Here is a 21,188-nt window from a genome sequence, read left to right on the forward strand (position 1 = left end):
GATACAGGCATCCAAGCAACACATTCACCCATTGTGCCACAACACCAGCCATCAGTAGAAAAATCTTTTAGGGCTTTATTCTGAACTGTTCATCAGACATTTAAAGACTTTTATAAATCACATTCTGCATATTCTCTACTGAGAATATAATTTCACCTTATATTAAAAAAGGCTGATTCATAAAATTTTCCTGACTTTTTTTAAAAAAACTATTTTGACAAGTATAATTTTAGCAAATTAGAGTTAAAATCTTCTTGGGCCAGTACTGTGGCTCACTTGGTTAATCCTCCACCAGTGGCACCAGCATCCCATATGGGCGCCGGGTTCTAATCCAGGTTGCTCCTCTTCCTGTCCAGCTCTCTGCTGTGGCCCAGGAGGGCAGTGGAGGATGGCCTAAGTGCTTGGGTCTCTGCATCCACATGGGAGACCAGGAAGAGGAACCTGGCTCTTGGCTTATGATTGGCACAGCGCCGGCCATGGCAGCCATTTGGGGAGTAAACCAACAGAATGAAGACCTTTCTCTTTGTCTATAACTCTACCTTTCAAATAAAAATAAAAATAAAAATAAAATAAAACAAAATAAAATCTTCTGAAGGTTCTCAATGCAGTCCTTCTCAGTAATACTACATTATCCTCTACCAATATTTAATTATTTCGTATCAAAAGTTTAACTCTTCTATCAAATTTATTCAATATTTTAATGATAACTCATGGAAAACCTACAGTGTGATTTATCCTGTGATAGGTACTAGGGAAACAAAGATAAGCAAGCAACAGATATTCCCCTTAAGGACTCAACAGTACAGTGATTACTGCAAACTGATTCAATGACTTGAATATAATGCAGTAAGGACTATACTAGGGTTATAGAGATCACGTACATGTAAAATGCCACACATAGTCAGATGTTCACATTTTTTGCTCCCACAGAGAAAGGGAATATGCAAAGTAATAAAACTTCCAAAGGGTTAGAGTTAAGTGAAGTAAACAAAATGGTGATGGGGCCAGCGCTGAGTCGCAGTGGGTTAAAGCCCCAGCCTGCAGCGCTAGCATCCCATATGGGTGCTGGTTTCTGTCCTGGCTGCTCCTCTTCGGATCCAGCTCTCTGCTATGGCCTGGGAAAGTAGCAGAAGATGGCTTAAGTCCTTGGGCCCCTACAGCTGCATGGGAGACCTAGAGGAAGCTCTGGCTCTTGGCTTCGGGGCTCAGTTCTGGCCGTTGCAGTCATTTGGGGAGTGAACCAGAGGAATGGAAGACCTCTCTCTCTCTGGATCTACCTCTCTCTGTAATTCTTTCAAATAAACAAAATAATTCTTTAAAAAAAAATGCTGACAGACTCTGAGAATAAGAAGAGAATAAGAACAACAGGAATGGTTACAGTGAATGAACAGCTTTAGGAAAAATAAAGAATGTGTGTGAAGTCAGTATGAAACTGTAGTATTCCATTTGAACATTACTATGTGTGGCATTTTACATGTACATGATCTCTATAACCCTAGTGTATAACTCTTGTATTGAAATGAAAGACACTCCTGTAAATGAATGCCATTTTCTGCAATAAGTATCAGGTAAGGACAAAGTGTAAGATGTAGTTTGCCTGGAAATGGGTTGATGAAACAGATTGATGTGAAGGTACTTGGAGAGGAGCAATCAGGTGCTGGAAGTGCCACTGCTGAAAACACTGAAGTCATCCAGAAATACAAGAAATGGAGAGGAGAAATGAGTGCCAAATGTCAAAGAATTCAATGACTACAGAAACATGTTAAGGAAGCCAGAGACCACGAAAAAGTGAACAAAAACTGATGGTAGATGTCATTTCTTTTTACTTTTTTATTTTGAAATAAGTTGTTTTATTGAAAAGTTGAAAAAAAAAACAGTACAAAGAATTCCTATACACTCTTTTTTTTTTCTTTTGACAGATAGAGTTAGACAGTGAGAGAGAGAGACAGAGAGAAAGGTCTTCCTTCCATTGGTTCACCCTCAAAATGGCTGCCACAGCCGGAGATACGCTGATCCGAAGCCAGGAGCCAGGTGCTTCTTCCTGGTCTCCCATGTGGGTGCAGGAGTCCAAGTACTTGGGCCATCCTCCACTGCCCTCCTGGGCCACAGCAGAGAGCTGGACTGGAAGAGGAGCAACCAGGACCAGAACCCACATGGGATGCCGGCGCTGCCGGCAGAGGATTAACCAAGTGAGCCAAGGCACCAGCCCCCCTTTATACTCTTAATATAGATTCTCCAAGTATTAACAGCTTACCACATTTTTTATTCATTATCCATTATCACGTAAATTTTTTCTGAAACATTTGAGAACAAGTCATAGGCATGATGCACTTTGATTTTTCAAGACAATTTTTTTATTATTTATTTATTTGAAAAGTAGGAAACAGAGAAGGAGGAAAAAGACTGAGAGCAGGAGCAGGAGTGGGACAAGGAGAAGAGGGAGAGGGAGATTTCTCACCTACTGGTTTACTCCAAAAGTGGCAGCAACAGCCACTCTAGGCTAGCTTGAAGTTTCCCACATGGGTGCTAGGGGCCCAAGTACTTGGGCCATCCTTTTGCAGCCTTCTAAGGCATATTAGCAAGAAACTGGATCAGAAATGGAATGGCCAGGACTCCAACTGGCTAGTACTTGAATATAGGATGCCGGTGTCACAAGCTATGACCTAACCTACTGCACCACCCTACCAGCCCCTTTCAAAACAAATTTTAAGATACTGCTCTTTTATCTTGTATTTTGCCAAATTTTCTTAACCTTATTCAAGGCTCAATTTAAATACAATTTCTGAATTAGTATCTTCTCCAAACAAAAGATGATAGCTAAATTGTCTTTAATTTTCCCAAAACTCTCCAGTGCAGTGAAAGATCTTTATGAAGTGATAATGGAATAAAGCTATGAAAGACTTTAGCTGAGCCTATTTATATTACCCTGTCACTTAAGAATCACATATAAAAACATAAACACCCAAGTCAATAAAATTCCACAAAAAGTGGTTATAAGACTCTTTTGCTCAGAAGTCAATTTAAGAGATCAATGTTAAGCAGAAAGATGGATATTCACTTCTGATTAAAAATCTTATCTCTAGGTAGATGAAAACTTAAAACTAAAGCCATTCTATTGATTCTTCTCTTTCTCTCTCTTATGCTTTGAAATGGAAACTCTCTTTAGTAATCCACTTCAGTGTTTAATCAATGTCATTGTAGTTCTATCATTATGACTAGCTGAATTAATACTATTTAAACTCATTTCTCCATATGGACTTAGAGAATAAATTATCAATCTCCTCTTCATAATCCATAAGTCTATGAAGTCTGACTTAACGTTTTTCAGAGTTAAATGAGAAAAACTTCATGGCTACTAACCATTATTTGCTCTTTGGTGGGCACACTTTTATTTGAACATAAGAATCTGCCAAAATATATTAAACCAAATGTATTTTCCAAATTTTGCTATTATTAATTCTACCGTGGCCATGTAAAATGATTGTGCAACTATTTCAATGCTACTATTGTTGTTAATCCTTCATTCCTCAGTCTAGAAAAATCAAAAGCATTGTGATACCATTTCCTATCCTAGAAAAGAAAATTTTGATATTCCTTTTGAATTCAATTTACCAATTATACTTTAGTTACTATATAATTAATGTATAATAGACTCAGTAAATTAATGCTTCTCAAGGAATCATGCCTCATGCCCCAAAACAACTATTATTTCACTACTACTATACAGAAGTGAGGAGGTAACAAAAACCAAATAGGAATTTTGGGAAATTTTGTTCTGCCTAGCTTTCTAAATAGTTTGTGACAACTGGTATCTGTGTAAATGCATTTGATGGTCCCTTGTGTGTGTGTGTGTGGGGGGGGGTGTTCAATACGGTTCACAAAGCTGTTTCTTTAAAGTGGTTGAGCTAGAATGGTCTCTAGAGATCCTACTGAGTTACTCAGAATATCAACATTCCAGTGTCCAGAGAGAAAGGGAGATAGAAGAACAATGAGCAGATGGGCAAATGCATTCAAATAAGTTGCTCTCTTGTCTCTTCAGATGAAGGTGCTACTAGATAGACGTTAATCTTAAACAAACCAGCAACTTGCTAATGTGCTCTGACACTTGTTAACACAACAGGTCATTACTTCTTTAAATTCTATCTTTTCGGGGAAGGAAAGGGAAGGAGGTTTCTACTTACATCTTAGAATAAATGCAAAAGAACAAAAAAACTACTTATTGCTTGTTTCTTTTCTGTTTTAAATATTTATTTATTTGAAAGGCAGAGAGAGAGAATTAGAATCTTCCATGTACTGCTTCACTCCCCAAATGCCCTTAACAGTCAGGATTAGACCAGGTCAAAGTAAATAATCAAGAAATCCATCCTGAATTCCCTCTAGAGGCAGGAACCTAAGTCCTTGATCATCATCTGCTGCCTCCTAGGTACATTAGTAGGAAGTTGGATCAGCAACACAGAATAGCCAAGACTGGAATCAGGCACTCCAATATGGGAACTGATGTCTCAAGAAGCAGCTTAACCTGCTGAGCTACAATGTCTACCCCTGCTTCTCTTTTCTGTATTGTCTATCACATTATATTAAAAAAAAAATCACGTTTTCTATTAGAATGTAAATTTGATGTAATAATGGAATTACTATAGTAGTCCCACATTTTAAACAAATTATATTTTCCCCCAATGGTAAAAGACTGTTTTTTTTAAGTGAACGTTAATTTCAAAATAATCAGAAAAACAATATAAACTAGTGCTTTCTAATGACTTCTATCAATTCCTTATATAAATTAAATGTAGGTTGGTCTATCTATGTATCCATCTATCTAATCGTCCACCTTCCATCCACCCACTCACTCACCAATGCTATCTTATTTTTTAGTGGAGTATAGGGTTAACTTTTCAACTAGATGCATATAATAAATGCTTTCTCTCTAACCATAATGGAAAAGCACATCAGAAAGTTCTTTGTTGTCATAGTGGTTCCACCTAACACAAGTAGAGTTTGTACAAGAGAAAAGCTCAGACCATCCAAGTAGTCTAACTACTACAGCATAGTCAGCATACACGTTCTAAAGACAGACCACAGGATTTAAACTCTGTATGACCTTTAACAAGTTGTTTCACATCTCACTGATTTCTCTATCAGTTAAAAATATAAAACTGTATTTAAAACAGTTGTTATAAGGTTTAAATTAAATATATTGGAAAGTGCCAGCATACCCAATAAATGTTAGTTTTCATTATTTTTAAAATCTGTTTTTCAAATTCTAGTTTCTCTACTTTAATATCTTTTATCTTTCCAAGAGAAAAATTTCAACATATTGGGATGATCCCATTTTTTAAGATTTATTTATTTAAAAGCCAGAATGATAGAGAAGATATAGAGCCAGAGGGAGAGGGAGAGAGAGAGGGACAGGGAGAGGGAGAGGGAGAGAGGGCTAGGGCTAGGGCTAGGGCTAGGATGGGGCTGGCACTGTGGTGTAGTGGATAAAGCTACCTCCTGCAGTGCCGGCAGCCCATATGGGCACGGGTTCGAGTCCTGGCTGTTCCACTTAGAATCCAGCTTTCTGCTATGGCCTGGGAAAGAAGTGGAAGATGGCCCAAGTCCTTGGGCCCCTGCACCCACGTGGGAGACCCGGAAGAAGCTCTTGGTTCCTGGCTTTGGACTGGCACAGATCCAGCTGTTGTGGCCAACTGGGGAGTAACCAGCCGATGGAAGACCTCTCTCTCTCTCTGCCTCTCCTTCTCTCTCTGTGTAACTTTGACTTTCAAATAAATAAGAATTTTTTAAAAAAGAGAGAGGGAGAGAGATAGGGATACAGAGAGAGAGAGAGAGAGACGGGGAGAGAAAAGTATCTTCCATCTACTGGTTGACTCCTCAAATGGCCACAAAAGCCAGGTCTGGCACAAACCAAAGCCATGAACCAGGAACTCCATCCAGGTCTCCTACATGGTACAGGGGCCCAAGCACTTGGGCCATCATTTTCTGCCTTCTCAGGCACATTAGTAGGAAGCTGAATGCAAAGCAGAGCAGCTGGGACTGGAACTGGCACACTAATATGCAATGTTGGCATTGCAAATGGCAGCTTAACCCAGTGAGCCACAAGGATGACCCCAGGATGATCCCATTTAAACTTTCAATTCAAATTTATAACTTTAATTAATTTATCTCAAATATTAAGAATAAAATCAAGAAAAATGTCTATTTTCCTAATTATTACTCGGGACTTCAAATTTTAAAAATTCCTCAGTTTCATAAACACATTTGACGATCTATAACTAACATAGAGTTGTGTAGCTAAAATCAGTATCCTAATCAACCAAAATGTTATTTACACACATAATTTTTTATTCTAGGAAATGTAAGCAATTATATAGAAATATCTCTCAGAAACATTAGTATATATAATAGTTTCCAAAAACTGGAAGATGTGGAAACAGAAAATAAATAAAATATTATGAGAAAACAAGAAACATAAGTGCAAAAAAAGAAAGTTCAAATTTGCAATGAATACATAATGGCTTAATAAAAACTATATGATTTGATGGCTTAATAAAGCTTATCAATTTATAACATTAATATTTTATAAAAGTAATAGGACTTTAAGATGTTAAAATCCTGATATTAAGGAAAGATTCTAATACAAAATTGAATCCCATAAAATGAAAATAGTACTTTTTATAAATTGAAACCCACAGTAAGAAAATATGAAATTTAAATAACATTTCTAGAATATAATTTGAATACTTAGTATATTGGTACATGATATTAATTACAATCAGGGTCACAGCAAGTAGATCACTGACAATTTCCCTTCAAAGAATCTAATTTCAGAGTCATAGAAAAATTAGGTACCTTTTATACTTTGGCTTAAAAAATACAATGCTCTTATTTGGATGCTGAACACTAATTCTCTCAGGATTTTTCAAATTTGTTTTTTGGCATCAGCAGCCCTAAATTAATAAAATTATATTTTCATTTTCATTGGTATACATATTTAATATCCTCTATCTAGGCTTTAGAGAAACTTGCCAACATATATGTTAGGTTGTCTCTACCTACATCAAAATTGAAATTGTAGGAGAATTCTTTCCTTTTGTCTACTTTTCAACCTCATCACCAACTTGACACACTGTTGGTGGACACATTATAGAAGAAGATGGATATAGAGGTGGTCTTTGCAGTTTACAGCCTTCTCATCTATGTTTGTCTTCCCTTTTAGACAGTAAGTCCCTGTTATACTCATCTTCGTAAAACATATATACTATATCTTTAATTCATTGAAATAAAATGTGTCAATGAAAGGAAATATTGATTCAGATAATCATCTAAAAGATCTAAGGACAGCAAACAAGTATTAGAAATGAGTACTTTATTTAACACTTATTAAGTGTTATCAGATGCTGTGTAAGATGTAAAGGCAAATAACAAAGTGTTTGGTCTCTGGGAAGATAACAAAGAATTAGGGAGAAAGACAACATGAGTACATGAGTAACTCTTGCAAAGAAGCAAACAAAACGCTGGTGGCAAATGGGGGGTAGGGCTAGTGATATGTTCAATTGTGTAGATCAGCATTATCTAAATGATACGTCACACATTCTACTTACCTAATTTTAAATTATTTAGCAAGCACATTCAATAAAAAATAAGAAACAAGTAATATTAATACTATAAATACTATAAATTAACATGTAATTTTATAAAATTTCAGACATTGTGTATCTTTTTTTGCACTATACTTACAGTGTATTTCAGTCTAGACTAGTCACATTTTAGTGCTCAAAGTCACATATGGCCAGTGGCTACCATATTGAAGAGCATACATACAGATTCTTTTTTTTTTTTTTTTTTTTTTGACAGGCAGAGTGGACAGTGAGAGAGAGAGACAGAGAGAAAGGTCTTCCTTTGCCGTTGGTTCACCCTCCAATGGCCGCCGCGGCCGGCACACCGCGCTGATCCGATGGCAGGAGCCAGGTACTTATCCTGGTCTCCCATGGGGTGCAGGGCCCAAGGACTTGGGCCATCCTCCACTGCACTCCCTGGCCACAGCATAGAGCTGGCCTGGAAGAGGGGCAACCGGGACAGAATCCGGCGCCCCAACCGGAACTAGAACCCGGTGTGCCGGTGCCGCTAGGTGGAGGATTAGCCTAGTGAGCCGCAGCGCCGGCCTCTAATGTAGTTCTACACTTGATCTTAGCCAAAAGGCCGAGAAGCGATCTAATGTAGTTCTAATAATGTGTATTGCATATACATTGAAGGAAAATAAAAATGTATTAGGGAGTGGAAGCCAGATATGAAAATTAAAATTAGCTTTTATAAAAGTAAAATCTGAAGACACAAAATGTGTCATTATCACATAACTCATTCATTTGGACATTATAGGGTTAGACATTCAAAATAAACTGCATCCTCTGTACCTACACATGGTTGTATATCTAGATAAACACACATGTCAAAAAAAAGTGGTAAGGTTATTTTGTCTTTATACAGCAAATCAACAGTCTAATAGAGCACATTTCAAATTACTAGTTGGCTATTCATAGAAATTACTGGAATGTTGTTATTCATTTTTAAAAAACTATTTACTGTGGTGATTATGTTTGTTTCATCATGTTTAAACAGTCATGAATTAATCAACAATCATTCTTTTGTGGGAAAGTTCAAATTTCTGTGCAAGAATTATTTAAAATTATATAAGTATTTGTGAAAGTTTATCATAATGTTTAAACTTCTCAATTTTAACATCTTTTATCACACAAAGGCAATGAACAAAGTATAACAGTGTAATCTCCTGAAGCTTTGGCTACCTAACTAACTTATGAACATATCATATAAATTAAGGTTATGTAACACTTCTCTCACTCTATTAAAAACATTATTTAGAGTGAAATGGCTGTGAAAACTATCCTGAAATTTTATTAACTAATATAACAATAATTATTATTCTTTTTCCCTAGTGATAAGAGCTATATGGCTATTAGGATATATTTTTAACCTTTTAAGCTTTATTCAAATTATCTCATCATAAGGTTAATTTTTACAAGGTAATTAAAAACATGAATGAGCTAAAGAAGTCTTAAATTTCTATAACTGCAAGTAAAATAGACTAAAATATATTTTTATTCTCTAAGAATGAATACATATGAATTATCTGTGAATTCAAGATTTCCTAAGTCACTTATGAAAAACACATTTTCCAATAAGTGCAGGGAGAGAAAAATAGACTTTCTTTATATGTGTCTTTCATTTTCTTTAAGAACATCCTTAGATTCAGAAAGCAAAATAGAAGAATCACCAGTCAGATCCTAAGCGAGAATCACTGAAACACAATGTTAGTTCTAATGGATGGATGATTGTGTTTGGTCTTTTGAAACTTTGAAGTATAGGTAAGTCTTGATCACACAAATTAATAAATCCTAAAGCTGGAGTTAACAATAACCATTACACCCAAATTCTGCAGCTTAGCCCAGCCAATTTTTCAAAAGGTCAGGTTGTGAACTGGAGAAGATCAGGGAGGTCCACCGCATAGCTTTGTTGCCAGGCATCTCTCGTCTGGATTGTTGCAGGCATTTATTAGTATTCGTCAGCAGACTCAACAAAGCAAACAAGAAATTCAAGCACGAATAATAAAATGAAATGCTGCTATATAACCCTTTGTCATTCAGCAAATATGGGACTTTTTAGCTACATTGTTCCTAAACCTGGGTTACTACTTTAATTTTTCTCCACAGTGCTGACTGAATGAGTATGCATGTGTGTTAAATGCAGAGCTCCCCTAACAACTGCAGGACTGCCATTTAATCTGTTGGTAGATGGACCATTTCCTGTGGGAACCCTAGCTATGATTTCCAGATCCACCAAATAAATCTCAGATTAAGATTCCAAATGAAACCTGCCTTTGGCAGATAAAAAATGTCAAGATGGATATAAACAGTAAAATTATAAATTATCTAGGTGTTGCATGACAAACCAATGCTCAATTTTTTTTGTTGACATGTGCCCAGATATCAAAACTATATGAGACATTCATCAAATGTCACACTTTCATAATATTGGAGGCATCATTAAAACTGTTTGACTAAGGACCTCAAAGTGTTTAAGCAGTAGCTCAAAAGTATATTTGTGCAAAGTAGAAGAATAAATTTACATATCAGCAGCAGCTCATAAGGGATGGGTAAATATTCTGTTTATCTCTCATTGTAATTCAGGTTACTTTAAATACAAGGTTTTAGGAAATCATTATATGCTATATGGCATCATTACATAACTTCCTATGCAAATGGTATGTTGTATTCAAATTCACCATTTGTTTTACCAAAACAAAAACATAAAAGGAAAAGGTGGAACTGCTGTTTCATTAATCAACTGTGACTGTGAAACCAATGCCTTGTTAGGTACCTATGCATCATCAACCCCTTCTTAGATTTAGCACTTTTAAACTTTTTTTTTTTAAGCACGAAATACTTGACACCAAAAAAAGCCTCAGAAAAGTAAATTTGTTTTCTGATAACATGTTCATTTCAAATGACTTCAAGGAGAGGCAGAGATTTTAAAACAACAAAAAAAAGGTAATAAAAGGTCAATACACAACATCTTAGAAAGCAAATGGCCTATTAAAAATGCAGAAGTCTCCAGTGCTAGTTCCAACTAGACTCTCAAGAGATCCAGGACTGCTTTTTTTAATGAATTTTTTTTTTTTTTGTCTTTGCTCTTTTTACCTGGACTTATGCAGTCTTGTCCTCGCCTTAAACTCTACACTGGTTGATTAAAGAATATAGACAATGAACGTTTCTGAAAGGAAACAATCAGATTTACTGGCCTGTAATCATTACAGATTTTTTAAACTTTAAACTCTTTAAAACAATTGGGTAAAAGGATTCAGTGACTCTATATTATATGATATCTGGTTTTTGATAAAAATCTTAAAATCATCTAATCTATTTAAAATAGGAATTTTTTCAAATTATAATTTATTTACATTTACATTAATCTGGAAAAGGACACAGAACACTTGGCATTCCATAATGCGAATCTTAGAGTTGTACAAAAGTTGAAACTTCAAAGACCAGATTTTGTTCTATCTTCCTATCACATTGACTTCCCTCATCACTTGTTGGCTCAAGGAAATGAATGCCAAATAAACCATATCTATTCTAATCTTCTAGGAATTGATATTAATCTGAAAATTTGGGAGAACAACAATTAAAGAAGGGAATAAGAGTATCTTGGCCTTAATTTTAATTATATTTCTATACTAAAAAAATTCAATAAACATTGTTAGTTATGTTAGCTAACTATGTTGTCAATTTTAGAACACATCAAATTACCTTAGTGTAAACAGCAAAACTATAGTTAAAAGGAGGATTTAATGATTAATTTAAAAGATAATAAAACAGCAAAAAAACACATTCAGTTTCTATGTAACATGCATGACTTTATCAATATGAATCAACCAATTTTCACTTTTTACCCACTGGTATCCTGATTTTAAAGTTCTAAATGGTTATAATGAAAACTAAAATTAGTCAAAATAAAATTGAAGTCAAACTATGATTTTTTAAAATGCTACTTTTTACCTTATATATTTACCATATAAACTGTCGACACAATTTTACCATTTGGCAAAGGGTATTAATTTTAACCAAATGCTACAGATTAGAATACTTTAGTTCATAATTTAGACTATAAAATCATCAGCTTAACCATTTTCAAAATTTTGAAGTCTAACTTTTTCTGTTTGCTTTTTTCATATGCCCCAAACCAATCAAAACACAATGAAAAAATTATATCTGAAGTTTCCCAGAGGAGATAATAATCACCTACATGACAAGGTATAAAAGTTGGAGTATTTGGTGAACCCCTCCACGAAAATTTTATTCTACTGCTATATATTTATATCCAAAAAGCAATCAGTAAATATACACTAAAATATGTAACTCTGACATTTTAGAGACAATTTAAAAACTATTTTAATACTTTTAAATCCAGGAAGTAGTATCATTGGTCCAGAGTCAACTTGGACCAATTCTGTAAATGTCCTTAAATTTAGTTTTTATACCAATGTACATTGACCTTGGTCTCCTAAGTGCCAATGCACCCTCAGAACTTTACAGTAATCACACAGAGGAGATCACAACAATCACCTTAAATATGTTAAACCAAAAATCTAATTCCTGGAAAATTAAAGATTAGGTAATATTGTATCAAGGTTTATGCTGTAAATATATTCCAGGAAGTGTTCTGACAAGAAATGTCATAATCAAATGAATAAGAGCTCAGAATCTTAAGTATGGAGAAATTTAAACAAATCAAAAAACTTCTGACCACTCTAACTAGCCTTTTATACTTAAAAAAAAAACACATATATTTCATATTTTTCATGGCCACAAATAAATTTGAAAGAGTTTACATATTAAAAGCAATCAGTACTTCCTAAAGCCAAATAAATACTCATACAGTCTTAAGTTCTACAAAAAAAAAAAATCATACCAATAGAAAACAAATGGGGAACAGGAGATCTTATTAAATAGGACAAACATCATTTTTTGTGCAGTTTCTTCTTATTAATGATTATTTTTTATAATATGGAAGACAAGATATACTAAGAATTCCATATGAAGAGTATACGCTGAAGTGATATAAAACACTCTTTAGTAGAGAGACAGAGGGAAGGAAAGAGAAAGAAAGTGAAGGGAGGGGTAGGATAGGAAAAGGCAGGCAGGAAGACTGATTGATACCTATGATCTCATAAACTTTTTATCTTATTAAGAATTTATAAATATGTTGTTGATTATAACAAATCTACCACTGTGGTATGGATGTTGATGGTGAGGTGTGAAAAGCTTCACACGCCAGGAGTAGGAGGTAAACAGGAATTCTCTGTACTCTTCCCAATTTTGTTATGAATCTAAAACTACTTTAAAAAATAAAGTCTATTAAAATGTCAAGAAATAATTTTTAAAAAGAATTTGACATGACTGTACCAAAGTTAAGTATTCTAGTTAAAAATGATGAATTTCAAAACATATATTTCATAACAAATGCTATAACCAGCTAGAAAACAAAGCTGTCCTTCCTTGTAAACATTTTTAACTCCATTTTTCTACTGAGAGCAAGAATAGTAATAGAATCATTCAAGTTAAAAAAGAAAGAAGTCCAGAATCTTATTTAATAAGCTTATTTAAAATAATTTTTTAATAAAAGAGTATAACCTCAATCATTCTTCTAAAAGTAGCCTAAGCATTTCCACAGGAAATGAATCAATCCTTGTTGGCCAACTGCCAGTATTCCTAAAACCATTTTCTCAAATATTCTCTTATGGTCATGTGTGAGAAGCTACTATACTCTATTAAGCTAGGTCTTATGGAAAAAAATAGTAAATTAAATCATCTCTCAGACATGTTTCTTTTTTTTTTTCCGGCCCCTCTGCGCTACAAAAATTTTTAAGTACAATCTTAAACTGACACTTGCCAAAATGAAGCAGCACATAAAGTGTTCTCTGATGCCACTAATCATCATTCTTATTGCTATTGGAATTTTAATACAGAAAAAATTAGACTTGTCACTAAAAGAATGTTACAGATTCTATACTATAAATAGACTAAATATAAGCTATGCCATTTTGAAAAATCAAATCTCTAAAGATATTCTGAATATATTTGAAGAGAATAGATTTTTAAGACTAACACTAATTTCAAATAGTTATTAACATTTATTAATACTTTTATGACTTAACTACATCTGCATTCCATAGCTGCAAGGAATAACAATGACAGCCATCATACTTTACTTAAAGGTCTTGTAAAATAAGTCAATGATATTTTTTAGCATTTGTAATCACTACCACCAACATGTTAGTAAAAATAATTACTCTGGTGGATGGAATACATATTAAATAAACTCACTTCCTGTTTTAGGCATTATAATAGTCTTTACATGTACCATCCCAATCTTCAGAAAAATCCAAAAGGAATCATCTTCCTATTTCATATACAAGTAGGCTCAGGTTTACAAAGAGTTATGAAACCTGCACCCAAGTTCAAGTAGCTAGTACGTAGAACATTAAAACATTGAAATTTATGTTCACCTAGCTCCAAAACTGGTGACTTTTCTATCAATACATTCTACTGAAAACCATTAAATGCACTGGTTCTCCAGTACAACCTACTTTCTAATGAAAACATAGGCAATAAGCTAAAAATACTAATTATATTATTTATTACTTCTTTCTACTTTCCTCTAATAAAGAAAAACAATTATTATGTACAATTTAAGTGTTATAATTTAACACAATGACATTACCTAAGTCTTGAAGAAGTACCTAATCATACATAGTACCTAGCGAATAAGTGTTTTTCTGTCAGCTATCTTACTAGTAAAAATGGATGTTCACTCCAAGCAACTTCCCATTTCCTTTTTCTCTGTCTTAAACATAAAATATTTTATGAAAATGATATGAGATTCTACAATCATATTGACATTTAAAAGCATCATATCTGTTTATCTGTAAAGCTTCTTTAGTTGTGTATTTTTATGTTTGTAAATTATTCAAAACTTTTATTTATAATCCAATTACAGAATAACTGATGAACAAGAAATAAAAACAATGTAAACTCTGTGAACAGAGAGAAAGATGAGCAAACCATTAATAATAGAGATTGATGGTAATATAGCTTCAAAATGATAAGCATAAGCAAACACTATTTTGGCTCAATAAAAGGCCAACATACTAACTTACAAGTTTTGTTTAGGGACGCTTCACTGATCAATTTTGCAGAAAATTATTTTGTTTTGTTTTTTAAAATAAAATGATGATTAAAAAAGACTTAACTAAATCCTGCAAGATAAATTTTAAAAAAAAACATTTACAGCTTCCAATAAATTGCAACATGTAAAGATTCTACTAACATAAGCAGTTCCAGAAATTGTTTTTCCTCTCTCCAAGTTTCACAAGAGTACAAAGATTCCTCACTTAGAATCATGTTCATGTTTAGGCTTAAAAAAAATTAGCTTAAAAATATATAATTCAAACATTTATCCTTTCTTTATGGTGAAAATCTTCAAAATCTTTCTCGCATTTTTAAAGAAAAATAAATAATATATTACTGCTATTTATAGCCAATTGACCGTGAAACACAATATCAGAACTTCTTACTTCTTACACGCCAAATAAAACATAAAACTGGAAAAAATAAAAACTAGTGGGAACATGTAAAAAAATATAATCCGTATCTAAACTTAGATGACAGATAAGTAAAAGTAACTACTATGTGTAAAATATACATTAAATATGAATCCCTAAAATAACAAATCTAGAATCAATATTGGAGAAACTCACTGAATTGAAAAGTTTTTTCCTAAAGTTTCTTCAAGCTGTACCTGTCATACCACATGTTATCTTCAATTAGTAAGAAATATTTAAAAGATAGTAGACATACCATTTAATTTTGGTAGGCACAGTAACCTTTTTTAACCTTTCTTAGGGAACACTGACCCCTAAAGGTTTCAAATTTAAGTTAGTTTCACAATTTTCTCAATTTTACAAATCCAGGCCACATTTTTATCTATACTGTTATAAGTAGGTATATGTATAGCAGACATATTTATCCATGAACAATATGTAAATTATTTCTAAAGGACTGTTGACTATTATAAAATATTAGACCATGTTTCTGTTAATAAAAACCACCAAAATTGATAAAAGAAATATTCAAGAATTTCTAACATTTGAAATAATTAGTCATAAGAGATTTCTGAACTATTTATCATTTTTTTCTTATACTAAGAAGTAAATGCTAAAAAAGCTAATATCTATCATATGATAACTCATTCTTTCCAAAGGTTGATTTCACATAAACTCCTTTGATTATGACATTTCATTTTTTCTTAAAAACAGATAAAAAAGAACCTTGAAAATACAAGGCTTTCACAAAAATAATATAATTTACTATTGTTCATTGACAACACATATTTTATTCACACTTGTATTATGCATACCACCTTAAAAGATATTTATTCAGGATTTTTCTTTTTTTAACTACTTAAAGTAACTGGGATACATTCAGTATTTGTCTTCAGCACCTCACTTACCAACCGCTCTTTCAGTTTCTGAAATGTCTACAATGTCTATTATCAATAATGGATATAGTTATTACATTATCTACTTAATCAACTTCAACAGAATATTCCAGCAATGTTTCTAAAATAAAACTAGGAAAAGAATGACCACTTCTGTGCTTCTTATAATGAAACTTGTAAGACAATGTAAAGGCATATCTATGTATTAGAAGTATTAATTAAGTAGCTCAATTTCTAAAAAAAGTAAATCATATTAAATAACTACTCACAAAAACAGATTATGACATCTGTGTAAGACAGAAGTTTGAAGTAACTTGTGCTTTAAGATAAATCCCAAGTACCTGGTTATCAAGGAGATGACAATGAGAGATTTTATTGTTTATACATACCAGTTATCACTTACCCATTTAATTCTGTTATGTTAATAACGTTTATAAACAGATACTTATACTACGTAATATGCTACTCCTATTACTAATGTAATACCTATAAAAATGCTTATTTTTGTAATGCAGTTTCAGTAGTATCTGTTGTGATTGTGGCTCCTACAAACTATCTAGGCAATCTATGTCTTAAACCCAGCACCTTCCTTTTCTGAGAGCTTCCGTGGCTCCTTACTTGACATCTTCCCTAGTTATTTACATTTATATAAGTCCTTCCTCCGTAGCCTCTACTTCCTTAGATATACTAGGAACAATTCCCTGGACTCCTTAAAGATACTTTGTTCTCAAATTTGAACAACATGATTCACAGTGATGTTACCTGTGAACACAGAACATAAAAAATAGGTACATCATCATTTGCTTCCTTTTTCTTATTTTGTACATAAACTGAGTATAATGCTTTTTTGAACTCCTCAAGGAAAGAATGTTTATTCTATTACTTGAATAAATTAATTAAAATAGCTACAAAAATTGGTTCTAAATTCATACCAACATATTATCATAAATTTGAATGTAAACAGTAGATCAAAATTTAGTGTCACATACCCATGTACTATAATTACTAACTTTTCATAAAAATATTTAACCACCTTATTAAGGTATTATGTATTACTCTTTTATATGCAATTCAATCAGTTATCTAATTGAGGAACACACAGAAAGTAGCCCAGAGTCACAAATAAGAAGGGAATCTGCTAATGGTGGACACAAAAGTAGGAGAAGATGTACACCAGTATGGAAATTTAAAACAAGCACAGAAATCAGAAAAAGGTACTCAGAAAGCACATTATCTTTTATACCATAAACAAATGTGTAATAATTAACTTACTTAATAAAATGGTTATAGACTTCTAAAATGGCCTTCAGCTTTCCAAAAAATGTAATAATGTGGTTGACACACAGTTAAAAAATAACACAAAAGAAAGAAAAGAGCCCCACGGAGAGAAGTGAAGTCAAACAAAAGGAAAAGGCTATGTGATTTTTAATAAGAATTTGTTTAAGTAATAAAATTGAGAGGAAATAAAAAACACAGAGACACAAAGATTTAAGTCATCAACTATATGTAACGTATTCAGAATGATTTATTTACCAAATATTTCAAATTTTCAATATATTACTGTAATAGATATTAAATCTTCCATTCCTCCTATGTAGATGCTGATGCGTCTATCTCTATCTATCATCTATCCGTCCATCCAGCCAGCTATCCAGCCAGCCATCTCTCAGTCTGTCTTCAGACTGTCTTTTAAATTGGATTTCTGTGCGTGGCTTTTTGTCTCTTGGGCTGTGTCTTTCTGCCTGTGCATATCTGTGAGTGTTTTCTTCTCAAAATCTGTCCCTGAGTCTGAGGCTGTGCTATGTCTCTCTCTGCCTCACAGTGTTTTTCTTCATCTCCAATTGTGCATCTCTGCAGATCTCAAACTCTGTAGCTATCTTCCTGGCTCCCTCTGACTGTCTCTGTGAGTGTCTATCTTAGTGTGTCTCATGACATGCTTGTGCCTCTATATGTGCTTCTGTGTCTGTGTGTGTCTCAGTGTATTTTGGGGTATGTGTGTGTGTGTATCTTCAGATCTATGTCTTTCCCCTCTGTTTTGATATATACATCTGTCTGACTCTTATTTTCTCTTTCCCTCCTTACTCCATTTGTTTTTTTTTTTTTTCTGGTATTTTTCCTTCCTTTGAGTGTGTGTGCGTCGCGCACACCATGTGTGTCTTACTCTGGTATCTTTCCGTGTGTCTCTACATGTCTCTGTCTCTGTATGTCTCACTCAAGTATCTTCTCTCTATGTCTCTTCCTCCATGTATTTCTTTTTCTCTGTGCCTCTCTCTCTCACTCATTTGTCTCCTCTCTCTGTTTCTTTGCATGTAGGTGTGTTTCTTTCTCTTCCTGTAGGTCTTTTTCTTCTTCCTCTTTTGATGTCTCTTTTCAGTATGTCTCATTCTCTGTATGTCTTTCTTTGTATCTATTTTGTAATATGTGAGTCTCTTGTGTGTATGTGCCTCTCTGTGTGTGTGTGTGTGTGTGTTCACGCACCTGCTCGCCTGCTTCTGTCTTAACATTATTAGTTGGAATAAACACACTTCATTCAGTATCATGAACTAGCACAACACTGGAGGGCTGGCATTAATACCTTAAAGGTCCTTACCTTTTGACCAGTCCTCCATTTGTACTTCTGTTCTTGTTTGCTCTGGCAGTGTCTCTGGTTTTTGCTCCAAGATTTGAAGCTAAAATAAAGCCAACTCTAGATAAATAAACTTAAAACAATATCAGAACACACCTAAGCCTTACTTTTGTTTTACAGAGAATTTACAGGACAAAATTTTTAAAACATTTTAATGGGACAAGTAACTATATTTCGGCAGATGAAATTAAATCTTTATCAGTAAAAGCTCCTATTCTTCACACTTTTAATAACTATAGTTCAGGTTAAGTTTTTAGACATTTGTGCTTATTTGGTTTGAGAACCATTTAATTTACTTAACTTAAATTTTCTCTAACTTCATGTGTTTAAGAAAAATAAATTTTTTACTATGTTTGCCATAAATTTTACAACAAAAATTTCAAAATTTTAACTTAAACTTGCCATGTATGTATTTATATCAAACACTTAATGCATGTAAAAGTAATTTAAGAATGATATTTTCAATTTTTAAAACACATAAAGGAACATTAACTTGTGGAGTTATTGGTATTTTCTTACAGTTGCTTCCATAGTAAACATGACAAATGCTATGCAAGTATTTTTTCATGTTTTTAAGGATAATAAAATTACATTTACCTCACAGCTAGAACACTGCGTTCCTTAAAAAGTCCTCAAATAAAGCTGTAGTAAGCTTCTCCTTTTCCAATTTTCTCTAAATATGTTGATCTGGAGTTGGCAGTCTTTTTCTAACTTCCTCATTTACTTTTGGATTAGCTGAAAATATAGTAAGTTATTAATATCAAAGAAATATGTTCCAGTCAATGAAGCCATTTCCCTACATATTGCCCAAAAAGGTTAATAATAATTGCAGTATTTTAATAAGAGATTCATATAGCAAGACATGTAGAAAATACAGTCTTTAATAACCTCTGGAGTATTTTAAAACATGTCTTACAGGCCTTAATGTGCTTAGTAATATACTATTTAAAACCATAATTTTATCCCTCTGCAATATACAGTCACTCTTCCTCATCATTTACCCAGCTAATGAATGCCAGCAATTAGTAAAATGTAATCCCATTGCACAATCATTTTAATGCTTTTAGCACTCAGAAAAGTAAACACCAAATTAATACTGCTCAAGCCATATCAGATCCTAGTTGGAAGCAAGCAATTATAGTTCAGCTCCTCAGGTGTAATTAAATGATTGGAATGATTTAGTTCCATAAATGCAAGTTAATTCATAAGCAAGCAACAAATATACTGGGAGTAATTACAAGAAACATTGACAGTCTAAGCAGAGCAAATTCTTTTTAGAGCCTGACATAGTAAAATGCTGCCCTCTCCTGGGCATATAAGTGAATATCTCAGAGTCACAATAAAAAAGAAAAAAAAAACCTAACTTTAAAAACACTCCACAAAGTAATAATAACCAATATTCAATTTGATTTCATTTCTTATATGAAAAATAAAAATATACATATTATGTTACAGTAATATACAGCAACATATGTAATAAAGTTATGTTTTTTTTTTTTTCCATTAAAGCTCTGTGTTTGAGTCCTAAAACATCCAAGATGATGCCTATTCCTTCAATGAAACAAAAAATGCTTTCATGACATTGACAGGCTTCAAGTTAAACTTCTAGAAACATCTGGAGTGTTGGTCAATGGCTTTGGGAAAGCATAAATGGAATGTTATTGATAGCTAAATTATGCCTTCATAATAAGTAGAAAACATTATATAATGGTCGAAAATTAATGATTTTATGAAGTTTAAAAGTAAAAACAGGTTGATCACTGGTATAACTGTCATTACAAGCACATTTTAAAACAAAGAGTAACAAATTTCACCCAAACTAAAATGTATACTGGTCTTAGCTAAGCCATTTTCAAGTTATCACACACTTGGGGTAAATGTATGATGAATTTGTTTGCATATTACTCAGAGAGCCCTTAACTTTTTGCATTAAACTTTCAGAAGCTTATTTATTATACTTTAAGTCATACTCATTATGGCTGTTAAAACACGTGTTTCTACCACTGAGCCTAATCAGTATCATCTCTTTGCCTTTCTACAGAATTAAACATATTCTATAGTAAAATAAGGTAATTAGTACAACAAATGTTTACTTCTTCAATAAATGCAAATGGCACTTGCAGAAGATAATGCTTATCACTACACCAGTATTTGGGGGGTGGGAGAGCATTAAATTAATGTCCTTCTAATTTGCTTTCAAATGCATTAAAATAACCATTTTCTAAGTCAGATCCTGTGCAAACTATAAAATAAATCAAAATATTAAAAAGTCCTGTCACTAAGTTTAAAATGTACAGCACATTTGCTTTGCCCTTGATGTCAGAGTCTTATTTTTCAATTCATATCTTGTACACTGTAAGTTAATTGCTTTTGGAAAGTACTTATTATTCATGTAAAAATTAATGTGCCAATGTATTTAAATCCTCTTAAATGACCATTCATGCATCTTTCTTCTTTAAGTACCAATGAAATCTGTCAAAAGACATCAATG

General features: G+C 33.2%; 1 protein-coding gene across 14 annotated transcripts in view; it reads right to left on the minus strand.

The window, feature by feature from the left end:
- The window catches only part of MIPOL1 (mirror-image polydactyly 1), a 341,984-nt gene that overhangs the window by 273,835 nt on the left and 46,961 nt on the right, over positions 1–21,188 (minus strand). For 10 of the 14 annotated variants that reach the window (XM_089309337.1, XM_017348269.4, XM_089309336.1 and 7 more), the window contains 2 exons: positions 19,295–19,432; positions 18,662–18,740 (listed from right to left, as the gene is read on the minus strand). The exons of 2 other annotated variants lie outside the window; for them this stretch is intronic. Coding sequence is in view for 8 of the 12 variants with exons in the window: in XM_017348269.4 (XP_017203758.1) it covers positions 18,662–18,680 (19 nt within the window). In the remaining 4 variants the exon portion in view is untranslated. Of the gene's footprint in view, positions 1–16,340; positions 16,413–18,661; positions 18,741–19,294; positions 19,433–21,188 lie in introns of all 14 variants that reach the window. 2 more of the 14 variants (XM_089309335.1, XM_051822775.3) reach the window with 1 other exon arrangement.

Source organism: Oryctolagus cuniculus, chromosome 12, assembly GCF_051225735.1.
Source record: "Oryctolagus cuniculus isolate XC-2025 breed Fujian yellow rabbit chromosome 12, ASM5122573v1, whole genome shotgun sequence".
Taxonomy (NCBI): domain Eukaryota; kingdom Metazoa; phylum Chordata; class Mammalia; order Lagomorpha; family Leporidae; genus Oryctolagus; species Oryctolagus cuniculus.